Raw genomic sequence first — 13,194 nt, 5'->3', positions numbered from 1 at the left:
CTTTACTTGTGTTAATTCCACATTTTCCAAAAAAAAACAGTAAACATTCCAGCCAAGGGTGCTTACATTAACAGTATTACTATGTTGGTGAGACAAACAGTATAAACCATTAGGAGAGTCATCTAAAGTCTGCTCGCTCTGGGGTTATAAATTCAATCCATTTATTCCAAACTTGATAATTTTTTTCCTTTTGAATTCTCAGAGAGTAGGTCATCTTCTCCATTTTAAATATTTCCAAAATGATTTCATGCCAGTCTCCTAATGTTCTAATGTAGGTGATGTTGGATTGAACCACTTTCTGGTGATTGATTTCTTACTTGCGGCTAAAAGGGCCTGCAGCAGCTTTATATCTTTCTTCTGTTCCAAAAACAATACATGCCCCAAGTAGAGAGTCTCAAAGTTCAGAGGTATCTGAGTCTTAAATACCTTAACTAATGTTCTGTGAATACCTTCCCAATATAAACTTAATTTAGGGCAATCCCAAAAAATATGGGAATGAACTTGCCTCCAACTAGTCATTTCTTATATAAAAGTGGCATTTCTTTGTTCAAACTTTAGAACTGTTTGGTGAAAGGAGTCAGGCTCTTCTTCTTGTACACGAGTAAATAAAGTATGATTGAGGAACAAGTGCAGAGTTCAGTGAATGGACAATGCCAGGAACATGATTGAGGCTTAACAAGTTATGTGTAATATAGGGTAGACTACCCAAAACTTTTCCCTATATTGGAAGTAGATAAAATGAAAAGACATGCATCTAGACAGGATCTGTGGGGGTGGGGGGCTTTATCAAGCAGAGTGTACCTGAGATGCATTGCCTGAGAGACTGGTGGAGGCAGAGTCACTGACAGTACTTAAGAAGTATCTGGGCAAGCACTTGAACCACCAAGGCATAAGAGTACAAGTTCTGAAGGATGGGATTATTATAGGTGGGTGCTCACTTGTCAGCATGGATGCTGTGGGATGAATGGACTATTTCCATGCTACATGACTCTATGAACTTAGGACAAGCAGATCGAATCAGAAAAGCAACCCTCCACACAACTTTGTATAACTCCAACAACATGGAATCCAATTAGTCAGCTTGCCTTTGATCCCACAGGCTCCATGCAGCTTACCACATGAAACCTTATCCTAAATGTTACCAGGGTCTACGTAGACAACTGCTACTACACTGCAGTCATGGTCATACTTAGTCATCCCTCAAAATACAATAGAATTAGTGACCTATTCCCATTAACAAAGCAATGTTGACCATCCCTAATCAATCCCTGCCTTTCCAAGAGTAAACAATTCCTGGCCCTTAGAATGAAACTTCCTAAGGGCCAGGAATTATTTACACTTGCTGCTGGAAGACTCACTGCCTGCAGATTTGTCACTTATCTCTGCTGTCCTTCTTGAACATAGGAACCACATGCGCTATCCCCTAGTCATCTAGTACGTCACACGAGACGAGTGAAAATGTAAATAAAATCCATCAGAACCCTAGCAGTCTGCTCCCTTATCTCCTATAACAAGTCAGAAACATGTCATCAAGTCTTGACGATTAGGCCATCTTTATACATTGGGGTCCAAAGCATCTTACACCTCCTCCTTAATGCTGACATGCTAACATCACAGTCCCTTCCTCCTGAACTGTCCATTTACCTCATCTTTCTCCTTAGTGAATGCAGGTATGAAGTAAGACCTCATTCACATCTCCCAGTTTCATGCACAGATTTCCCCCTTGGTCTCTCAAGCGATTCACTCTTTCCCCTGGTTGCTCTTTTGCTTTTAATATATGCATCTCCTGGATCCTGTGTTTCTCTTTCGATTCGTTTTTGGAGATACAAGCCAAGATGACTACCTACCTGTTGAAGCACAGCACAATTTTTGATTTGGATGGGGGAGGGAGAAACATTCAAGTTTAAAAAACAGCACGTTTCTTCAGAAGGGGAGAGAGACAGTCGAGTTAAAATAAAGGCAGAAAACAGATGGAATTCATGGGTTCATAAGTAATGAGTACCAGGAGATAATAATAAGATTATGAAAAGCAGAAATAGCTGGCTACATCGGAAAGATAAACTTGTTCGGTTGCACAATAGATTAACTGGATGACGTACACTGAACGAATTGGCCAGTATTCTGAAGCAACTGAAATAACAAGTGAGAAACAAGAAATACATACAGTGTAAGGTCACCATCAATCCAGTACTAAACATAGGCCAATACTCTCTACCCAGGATAGAAGATATCTTTGCAAATCTTTCTGGAGGGAAACACTTCAGCAAAGTTAACTTAACTGGGATCTTCGAAGAGTCCAAAGTGGTTCTCACCATAAACACTCACAAATGGCGTTATTGCTCTAATAGGCTTATGTTTGGAGCAGGATCTGCACCTGACTTTTTGTTAGAAAGATTTGGACCAGATGTTGCAAGGCTGCCCAGTCGCTCAGTGTTACCTGGATGACATCATTGCTATTGGTAAGGATGACAAAGAAAATTTCCAAAATCTCAAGACAGTGATAAAAAGATTAGAAGATTATGGGCTCAGAGCATGATACAACAAATGTGAATTCTTTAAACCAAGTATCACTTGCTGAGGTCACACCATTGACACACAAGGATTACACAAGTGTGCTGAGAAAATTTAAGCAGAAGTGGATGCCCAAAGCCAAAGGACATGTCACAATTGTTGTCCCTTTTAGGATTTGTCACTTATTATACTATAACAATTTCCTGCCAAACCTGGCTGCTGTGCTCCATCCCTTGAACTCATTACTACAGATTAGGAAGAAATGGCAATGGGCAAAGCATTGTGAGTTGGCTTTCCCAAAGGTAAAAAAATAGTGATGTCAGACGCTGTACTCACACATTATAATCCAAATTCTCCAGTGCAGCTTCCCTGTGACACTTCACCTTATTTAGTCATGTCACAAGTTATGAGTGATGGGAGTGAACACCCCATAGCCTTTGCATTACGTTCACTTACTGCTGCAGAGAAAAATTAAGCACAGATTGACAGAGTGGCCTTGAGTCTGGTCTAGGGTGTAAAACGTTTCAACCTGTACTTGAGGGAGGAGAGTTTACCCTCATTACCGATCATCAATCACTGGTGTCCATTTTCAATCCACGGAAGGTTGTCTCGCTAACAGCAACAACAGCATGAATGAAGAGACGGGCTCTTTTTCTTGGAGGACACAATTACAAGATTAAACGAAAAAGGTTAGATAATCAAGGAAATGCAGGTGGATTATCCCATTTACTTTGGAAAAGGAAATAGCTGAAATAGATACAAAAAAAGACACTCCCCTCAAAGTTCAAAGTACATTTATTATCAAAGTATGTATACATTGTACAACCTTGAGATTCGTCTCCTAACAGGCAGCCACGACACAAAGAAACCCAAAAGAGCCCATATAAAAAAAAGACCATCAAAGACCCAATGAGCAGAGAGGAGAAAATAAAACGCATATTTAAAAAAAAAGACCATTGAACACCCAACATGCAGAGAAAAAAAACCTGCAAGCAAATCGGTTCTGAACTGAAATGCACAGGAGTCCCATAGTTCAGTGCAGAGCAGCGATCTGAACCGGCCATCCCTCTCCTCAGGCCCTGACACCCTGTCAATCTGGCCCAACACCTAAATCAATGTCCAGACATCAGGTTCAATTGCCTCAATACCCTCCTAGGCCTGGACCCCACCATCTTAATTCAGCCAGTAACTGACCTTTCCAATTTGGCCCGGTGGCTTAAATCTCCATCCAAACATTGAGTTCAGTCGAATCCATATGCTCTAGTGCCTGAACACCACCACTTCAATTCTGCCTTCGGCATGGTGGTTAAATCAAATGAACCCTGAGTCCTCCTTTCTGTCCACAATGGGCCCATTCCCTCGGCTCGGTTCTGCCACATCAAATTGCCTTCAAGTCCAAAGGGAAGTCACAGATTATTACGTGATGATTATTTGCCAGAAAAAGTGTGATTAACAACGCCTTTAGTTGTTTTCCTTGGTTTGTTAGCTAGAAGTCGCTGAGGTTCACCAAATAATTTCCTAATACAAATCAAAAGTCTCCCTATTCAGCAGAGATGATCCAAAGGGAAACTAGAACAAACCCCACACTGTCTTTGCTCTACACGACCACCCAAAATGGCTGGAATGTGCAGCAGAAAATCTAATTCCTCCATTTTTACCAGTGTCAGATTGAACTTACTCTTGTCAAGGGTTGCATTATGTGGGGATTGAGAGTTGCTGTACCATCCAAGCCGAGAGCTAAGGTGCTGGAGGAGCTATATGCCAGTCATCTATGCGTGGTCAAGATGAAAGCATTGGTTCAAAGTTTTGCCTAGTGGCAGATTGAGCAGCTTCCCATGCATTGTTCAGGATGCCAACATGACCAGAAGATGCCAAAAACACACGACACTGACACTGAGTCAGAAGCTCGGCAATTTCCTCCTTGCATATCACAATGCAGCACAGTCCACAACCAACGACCCACCAGCTATGCTGTTCCTGTTGGTCCCTTGCGTTCACGCTTGGATCTCCTACACCCAATCCCAGAAGGAGTATGTCGGACAAACAGCTGAGATGAATTGAAGGATCCTCAACCAAGGAGGCTCGCTGTTTCACTCCTGGACAAGCAGCTTTAGTGACGGACTACAGAGGTGATTAAAAGTAGGTACTCCGAAAGATTGACAACAGAACTGGACCACTCTCCACCATCCAGGAGCATCTGCCTGCTGATGGGGCACCCCCCCCCCCGCCCCATTGGAAATTTTCATGCTTTATTGTTTTACAACATTAAATCACACTGGATTTCATTTTTTTTATATACTGATCAACAGAAAAATACTTTCATGTCAAAGTGAAAACAGATCTCCGCAAAGTGATCTAAATTAATTAGAAATATAAAATATGAAACAATTGTTTGCATAAGTTTTCAGCCCTTTCAAGTCAGTATTTAGTAGATGCACCTTTGGCAGCAATTAATTGAGTCTGTGTGGATAGGTCTGTATCAGCTTTGCACATCTGGACACTGAAAATTTCCCCCTTCTTTACAAAACTGCTGAAGCTTTGTCAGATTGCAGGGGCATCGTAAATTAACAGCCCTTTTCAAGTCCAGCCACAAATTCTCATTGGATTGAGGTCTAGATTCTGACTTGATCACTCCAGGACATTAACTCTGTAGTTTTTAATAATTCCTGTGTTTGTGCTTGTGGTCATTGTCTTGCTGGAAAACAAATCTCCCAAGTCACGGTTCTCTTGCAGACTTCATCAAATTTTCCTCCAGGATTTCCCTGTATTTTGCTGCATTCATTTTACCATCTACCTTCAAAAGCTTTCCAGGGCCTGCTGCAGTGAAGATTCCCATAGCATGATGCAGCCACCACCATGCTTCATGGTAGGGATGGTATGTTTTTGATGATGTACAGTGTTTGGCTTATGCCAAACATAGTCTGACAGTCAAAAAGCTCAATTTTGGTTTCATCAGACCATAGAACCTTCTTCCAGCTGATGTCCAAGCCTCCCACATACTTTCTGGCAAATTCTAGCAGAGATTTCATGTGAGTTTTTTTCAACAGTGGCTTTCTCTTTGCCGCTCTCCCATAAAGCTCTGACTGGTGAAGCACCCAGGCAACAGTTGTTGTATGCACAGTCTCTCCCATCTCAGCCACTGAAGCTTGTAACTCCTCCAGAGTTGTCATAAATCTCTTAGTGGCCTCCCTCACTAGACCCCTTCTTGCACGGTCACTCAGATTTTGAGGATGGGCTGTTCTGGGCAGATTTACAGCTGGGCCATATCCTTTCCATTTCTTGATGATTGACTTAACTGTACTCCAAGTGACAGTCAGTGACTTGGAAATGTTCTGGTATCCATCTCCTGACTCGTGATTTTCAATAACCTTTTTGCGGAATTGCTTAGAGTGTTCTTTTGTTTTCACTGTGTAGTTTTTGCAAGGATACTGACTCACCAGCAGTTAGACCTTCCAAATATAGGTGTATTTTTACTACAATCAATTGAAACATCTGACTGTACACTAGTGATATCCATTTAACTAATTATTGTATGTGACTTCTAAAACCAACTGGCTTCACCAGTGATGATTTGGTGTGTCATATTAAAGGGGGTGAATACTTATGCAATCAATTATTTTGTGTTTTATATTTGTAATTAATTTAGATCCCTTTGTAGAGATCTGTTTTCACTTCGACATGAAAGAATCTTTCTGTTGATCAGTGTTTTTAAAAAAGCCAAATTAAATCCACCGTATTTCAATGTTGTAAAACAATAAAACATGAAAACATCTGGTGGGGGGGGGGTGCCTGAATACTTTTTATAGGCACTGTATATCTCAACAACATTGTTTATTGCATTTCTCAATGTGGCATCCTCAGCATCACTGAGACTAAGTGCAGACTAGACGACCGCTTATTTAGGCAAACACGAGGAAATCTGCAGATACTGGAATTTCAAGCAACACACATAAAAGTTGCTGGTGACTGCTGCAGGCCAGGCAGCATCTCTAGGAAGAGGTACAGTCGACGTTTCGGGCCAAGACCCTTCGTCAGGACTAACTGAAAGAAAAGCTAGTAAGAGATTTGAAAGTGGGAGGGGGAGGAGGAGATCCAAAATGATAGGAGAAGACAGGAGGGGGAGGGATGGAGCCAAGAGCTGGACAGGTGATTGGCAAAAGGGGATACGAGAGGATCATGGGACAAGAGGCCTAGGGAGAAAGAAAGGGGGAGGAGTGGAGCCCAGAGGATAGGCAAGGAGTATAGTGAGAGGGACAGAGGGAGAAAAAGGAGAGAGAGAAAGAAAAAGAAAAAGAAATAAATAACGGATGGGGTATGAGGGGGAGGAGGGGCATTAACGGAAGTTAGAGAAGTCAATGCTCATGCCATCAGGTTGGAGGCTACCCAGACAGAATATAAGGTGTTGTTCCTCCAACCTGAGTGGGGCTTCATCTTTACAGTAGAGGAGGCCGTGGATAGACATGTCAGAATGGGAATGGGATGTGGAATTAAAATGAGTGGCTACTGGGAGATCCTGCTTTCTCTGGCGGACAGAGCGTAGGTGTTCAGCAAAACGGTCTCCCAGTCTGCGTCGGGTCTCGCCAATATATAAAAGGCCACATCGGGAGCACCGGACGCAGTATATCACACTAGCCGACTCACAGATGAAGTGTCGCTTCACCTGGAAGGACTGTCTGGGGCCCTGAATGGTGGTAAGGGAGGAAGTGTAAGGGCATGTGTAGCACTTGTCCCGCTTACAAGGATAAGTGCCAGAAGGCGATCAGTGGGGAGGGATGGGGGGGGGACGAATGGACAAGGGATCCCTGTGGAAAGCGGGGTGGGAGGGGGGTTGGGAAAGATGTGCTTAGTAATGGGATCCCGTTGGAGGTGCCGGAAGTTATGGAGAATTATATGTTGGACCTGGAGGCTGGTGGGGTGGTAGGTGAGGACCAGGGGAACCCCATCCCTAGTGGGGTGGCAGGAGGGTGGGGTGAAAGCAGATGTGCGTGAAATGGGAGAGATGCGTTTGAGAGCAGAGTTGATGGTGGAGGAAGGGAAGCCCCTTTCTTTAAAAAAGGACACCTCCTTTGTCCTGGAATGAAAAGCCTCATCCTGAGAGCAGATGCGGCGGAGACGGAGGAATTGCGAGAAGGGGATGGCATTTTTGTAAGAGACAGGGTGGGAAGAGGAATAATCCAGATAGCTGTGAGAGTCCGTAGGTTTATAGTAGACATCAGTGGATAAGCTGTCTCCAGAGACAGAGACAGAACGATCTAGAAAGGGGAGGGAGGTGTCGGAAATGGACCAGGTAAACTTGAGGGCAGGGTGAAAGTTGGAGGCAAAGTTAATGAAGTCAACGAGCTCAGCACGCGTGCATTCGTCGATGTAGCGAAGGAAAGTGGGGGACACATACCAGTATAGGTTTGGAACATGGATTGTTCCACAAAGCAAACAAAAAGGCAGGCATAGCTGGGACCCATCCGGGTGACCGCTTATTTACTTCCATGTTCCACTTTCCCTCCCTGTTGGATTCTATCATCTACACCCTCCCAGCCTAGATCCACCAATCACATGCCAGCTCTTGTTCCAACAACTCCTCTCTTTCTTTTTTTTTGGCGTGTGCCTGCGTGCGTGCGAGTCTCTGCGTGTGCGTGCGTCCGTGAACGGTTGGAAAGCATACTCTGGGCGGACCCGACTGGTTTCCAACCCGGGAGCCACCGCTCCCGGGTCCGGCGCCGATGTCATTGCGCCACCATCAGCCGACCCCCACCCCCCAACAACTCCTCTCACTGCTTTATATCGACTCAGTCCATTTGATCTAACATGTTGACTTCAATTTCCATTTCCCTTGATTTGGTGCTCAGAAGGTGGTCTTCCCCACAATGCAGAAACAGAGATTTTGTGTTGCTCTGTAGAACACCTCCATTGAATCTTTCCCCTGGTACCAGAGAGGGAATTCCATGTTCTGATACTTCACATTTATCACTCCTGTCGCAAACTCCTCATGGTCCGACTGCATTTCCCATTCACATACAGATGCTGGAGGAACTTTGCAAGTGAGGCAGCATCTTAGGAGGAAAATAAAAGTTGATATTCTGAGCCACGGCCCTTCATCGGGACAGGAAAGGAAGAGGGCGGAAGCCAGAATTTTTAAAAAAGTAAGAAGAGGGGGAGGAGTACAAGTTGGCAGGAAATCAGAGTAGGTGGCAGTGAGACGGCATCTCCCTGAACCCCCATCAAAGAGAGAAGGAAACCATTTTAAGGGTTGGCATTCCTTGAACAGACTTCACTGTGGAGCAGCGAAACAGAGAATCAGCAGATTCTGCAAATGGTGGAAATGCTGAAGCACACACAAAATGCTGAAGACGTTTTCTCCTCTCTTCACTTTAAACACACGTCCTGTGGTAGTAGCTATTGCCACCCTGGGGAAAGGGCATTGCTGTCCACTCTATCTAAGCCTCTTGTAATCTTATCAAGTCACTTCTTGTCCTCCTTCACACCAAGGACAAAAGTCCTAGCTCATAGAAACACCGAAAACCTACAGCACAATACAGGCCCTTCAGCCCACAATGCTGAGCTGAGCATGTAGTTACTTTAGAAATTACCTCGGGTTACCCATATGCCTCTATTTTTCTAAGCTCCATATACCTATTCAGGAGCCTCTTAAAAGACCCTATTGTATCTGCCTCCACCCCTGTTGCCAGCAGCCCATTCCATGCACTCACCACTCTCTGCGTAAAAAAAAACTTACCCCTGATATCTCCTCTGTACCTACTTCCAAGCACCTTAAAACTGTGCCCTCTCGTGTTAGCCATTTCAACCCTGGGAAAAAACCTGTGATTATCCACAGGATCAAAGCCTCTCATCATCTTTTACACCTCTATCAGGTCACCTCTCATCCTCTGCCGCTCCAAGGAGAAAAGGCCATGTTCACTCAACCTATTCTCAAAGGGCATGCTCCCCAAACCAGGCAACATCTTTGTAAATGTCCTCTGCACCCATTCTATAGTTTCCACATCCTTCCTGTAGTGAGGTGACCAGAAATGAGCACAGTACTCAAGTGGGGTCTGACCAGGGTCCTATATAGATGTAACATTACCTCTTGGCTCTTAAACTCCTGCCGTACATTTCCCTGAGAACATCTGTTCCCAATTTATGCTTCCAAGTTCCTGCCTGATAGCTTCATATTTTCCCTTACTCCAATTAAACGCTCTCCTAACTTGTCTGTTCCTATCCCTCTCCAATACTAGATAGAATTGTGATCACTATCATGACACCTGCTCAGGTTCATTTCCCAGTACCAGATCAAGTACAGCCTTTCCTCTTGTAGGCTTATCTACATATTGTGTCAGGAAACCTTCCTGAACACATCTAACAAACTCCACCCATCTAAACCCCTTGCTCTAGGGAGAAGCCAATCAATATTTGGGAAATTAAAATCCCCCACCACAACAACCCTGTTAATATTACACCTTTCCAGAATCTGTCTCCCTATCTGCTCCTCGATGTCCCTGTTACTATTGGGTTGTCTATAAAAAACACCCAGTATAGTTATTGACCACTTCCTGTTCTTTAACTTCCACCCACAGAGACTCAGTAGACAATCCCTCCATGACTACCTCCTTTTCTGCAGCCATGACACTATCTCTGATCAGCAGTGACACACCCTCACCTCTTTTGCCTTCCTCCCTGTCCTTTCTGAAACAGCTAAAGCCTGGCACTCTAAGTAACTATTCCTGCCCCTGGGCCATCCAAGTCTCTGTAACGGCCACAACATCATAGCTCCAAGTACTGATCCACAGTATAAGCTCATCCGCTTTGTTCATGATGCTTCTTGCATTGAACTAGACACATCTCAAACCATCGTTCTGAGCACACATCCCTTCTCTATCACCTGCCTATCCTCCCTCTCACACTGTCTCCAAGCTTTCTCTAGTTGTGAGCCAACAGCCCCTTCCTCCGTCTCTTCAGTTTGGTTCCCACCCCCCAGCAATTCTAGTTTAAACTCTCCCTGATAGCCTTAGCAAACCTCCCTAGCAGCATCTGCTCATTCAGACTTTCTTCATATGACATGTCCTCTAATCCAGGCAGCACCCTAGTAAATCTCCTCTGAACCTTCTCTCAAGTTTCCATATGCTTCCTATAATGAGGCGACCAGAACTAAAAAGAGTACCCAAAATGTGGTCTAAACAGATGAAGGAGAGAAGAAATAGCTCCTAACAAACCAGTCGGAATTTTCAGGGAAACAAGGAGATCCAGTAGATATAGTATACCTAGATTTTCAGAAGTTTTCTGATAAGGGAATACAGGCTTGGCAATGTTGGGAGCAACACATTAGCACTGATGATAGGACTTTCTATCCTTTGTTGGTTAAAGGTTAGAAAATATTTGGAATAACTAGGTCATCAGGATATTACTCAAGCATAGTAATTGGTACTAAACCCCAGATCTCCACAAAAGTAAATCTGAATGCAAGACATCCAAGTTTGACAGTGTTAGATGGGCGAGCGGAGGGTTCAAACACGGCAGAAGGGCATATAATGATGAAATGAAAGGTGCAATGATATTTTAAAGGAAATGAACAAGCTTGGCAGGGCAATTTGTCTAAGCACCCAGGACAAAATTAAATAAAAACGAAGATATTTATTTAATAGTTTCCCCCCTTTACCATTATGCTTTGTTACAATTCTTCCTCGCCCTATCTTTCTGTTCCCATCGCTTTTGTTCCGGCTTCACACAGCAGCTTTGAGGCGCGCCGGAGTGGCTCGGTTTCCTGCTCCGCCTTCATCGGGCACTGTGTGTGCGGTCGAGGAGCTGTGAGCAACGCCCGAAATCAAGTCGGGGCCGAAGGCGGGATGGCGGCGGGTCTCCTGGGGAGGGAGGGAGGGAGGTGAGTGTCCTGGGGTGCGAGAAAGTAAAGGAAGGAAGGAGGGAGGGGAGTGAGGGGGAGGCAAGTGTCCGAATGAGCGAGGGAGAGAGAGAGAGAGAGACGGGTGTCACGGCGTGTTGAGTGAGTGAGTGACGGAGAGAGAGAGGAGGGAGTCCCGGTGAGTGAGAGAGAGGGGGAGAGGCGGGTGTGCCGGTGAGAGAGGGAGGGAGAGGCGGGTGTCCCGGTGAGTGAGAGGGAGAGACGGGTGTCCCGGTGAGAGAGAGAGAGAGGTGGGTGTCCCGGTGAGAGAGAGAGAGAGAGAGAGAGAGAGAGAGAGAGAGAGAGAGGCGGGTGTCCCGGAGAGGGAGAGGCGGGTGTCCCGGTGAGTGAATGAGTTTAGAAAGTGAGTAAGTCAAGGAGGGAGAGGTGGGTGTCTGGGGAAGTGAGGGAGACGCGGATCTCCCGAGGAGTAAACGAGGGACAGGCGAGTGTCCTGGAACACAGTTTGTCGTCTGCCCGGCTTGCACTGAGTGTTGGAGATGCATTACTACAAACAATCGCAGGCACGAGTCAGCTGCTTCTTCAAGTATTTTCTGTTCGGCCTCAACATCATCTTCTGGGTAGGTGTGGGTGCCTGTGTAACTTATGGATGGGGTGCTGAGGGTGAATCTTGGAGCTGGAGACCAGTGCCTCTCTCCTGCGCCAGGGGAGGGCTGGGTGACCTGGAGGGGGAGATAAGCGGTTCTGACCCAGCGCTTGGAAAAGGAAATGTGACATTTGCTGCCGGGTGCTGTGTGTGAAGATGCACAGGAAACCCTGCGACCTATTCCATGCTACAGCCCAGCCAAGGCAGCCCTGGTTCCGGGGACTGTCCCACCTGGGCACTCTGCTCAATCTCACTCCCTGATTTACGGCTCACGCCGGCCACTCCGTGACACGGTTGAAGCAGTTACTGGTTGTTCTTGTACCGTGCCACCTCGGGAGGCTCGTTTGGAGAGCTGTTCATTGGAACGGGCAGTGGGTGCGCGGTGTTGGGGTCTGAAAGACGAGCAATGAACTTACAAGAGCCAGTTCCGCGGTAAAGAGTGCGGCAGAGTTATTGTATCATGTTAACAGAATAAAGTACTTCATGTCACCAGGTCCACTTAGAATTCATAACGGAAAACTGTCTTGGCGATTGTAGGGATAGCGGACTGAAAACCTTGAGCATATTCACTAGACCGGATAATTTTGAAAACGCCGGTTTTGTGTAAAAACGGCAGGCGTCCACACTAGGCTTTTTTAAAAATACCCCTGTCCATGTTAAAACGGATAATTTGGGCGAATATCCTTCTACTGGGCATGCGCAGGACGCAGAAAACAAGCAAAGAGGAAACGGGGTACAGTATTGTACTTGGTGTGCGTTTGTCCAGTTACAGACTAGACAAACTTTAAAGGAAATTGCCAAACGAAAGACTTGGTGCGCGTTTGTCTAGAAACATTTCCTACAGCCATTATCTCTTCATCGATAAAAGGGACGACAGCTGCAACTAAATGCAATAAGGCTTGTTACTGGGCAAAAGTGAAATTTGCTGTTACCTCATTTGTTTGCCTTTACTTTTGCCATATCTGCGTACTATTTTGCTGTATTTAACATGTGCAAAAAAACGAGTTACGGGGCAAAAGTGACAATTGCATCTATTGAATGTTTGCACGAGCAATACATTAATAACGCACTTCGTTAAATGTATAAAACATGGCTGCATCAGTGTTATCTTGTATTTCCATACAGTGTTACATTAGGCTGTTACACATTTATTGTCAGATATTGTTGTGGTGTTGGAGGTTGCGTTCAA

At 45.1% G+C, this 13,194-nt stretch overlaps 1 protein-coding gene across 1 annotated transcript in view; it reads left to right on the top strand.

Annotated features, from left to right (window-relative positions):
- Window positions 1–11,421: 11,421 nt before the first annotated feature.
- LOC140212016 (tetraspanin-14-like) overlaps window positions 11,422–13,194 on the top strand; it is a 56,893-nt gene continuing 55,120 nt past the window's right edge. The window contains exon 1 of the mRNA XM_072282377.1: window positions 11,422–11,979. Within this exon, the coding sequence (XP_072138478.1) occupies window positions 11,899–11,979 (81 nt within the window). The 5' untranslated portion in view covers window positions 11,422–11,898. The remainder of the gene's footprint in view (window positions 11,980–13,194) is intronic.

The sequence above is a fragment of the Mobula birostris genome, chromosome 18, assembly GCF_030028105.1.
Source record: "Mobula birostris isolate sMobBir1 chromosome 18, sMobBir1.hap1, whole genome shotgun sequence".
NCBI lineage: Eukaryota > Metazoa > Chordata > Chondrichthyes > Myliobatiformes > Myliobatidae > Mobula > Mobula birostris.
The sequence above is the reverse complement of the archived record's forward strand: the minus strand, read 5'-3'. Positions and strand labels throughout refer to the sequence as shown.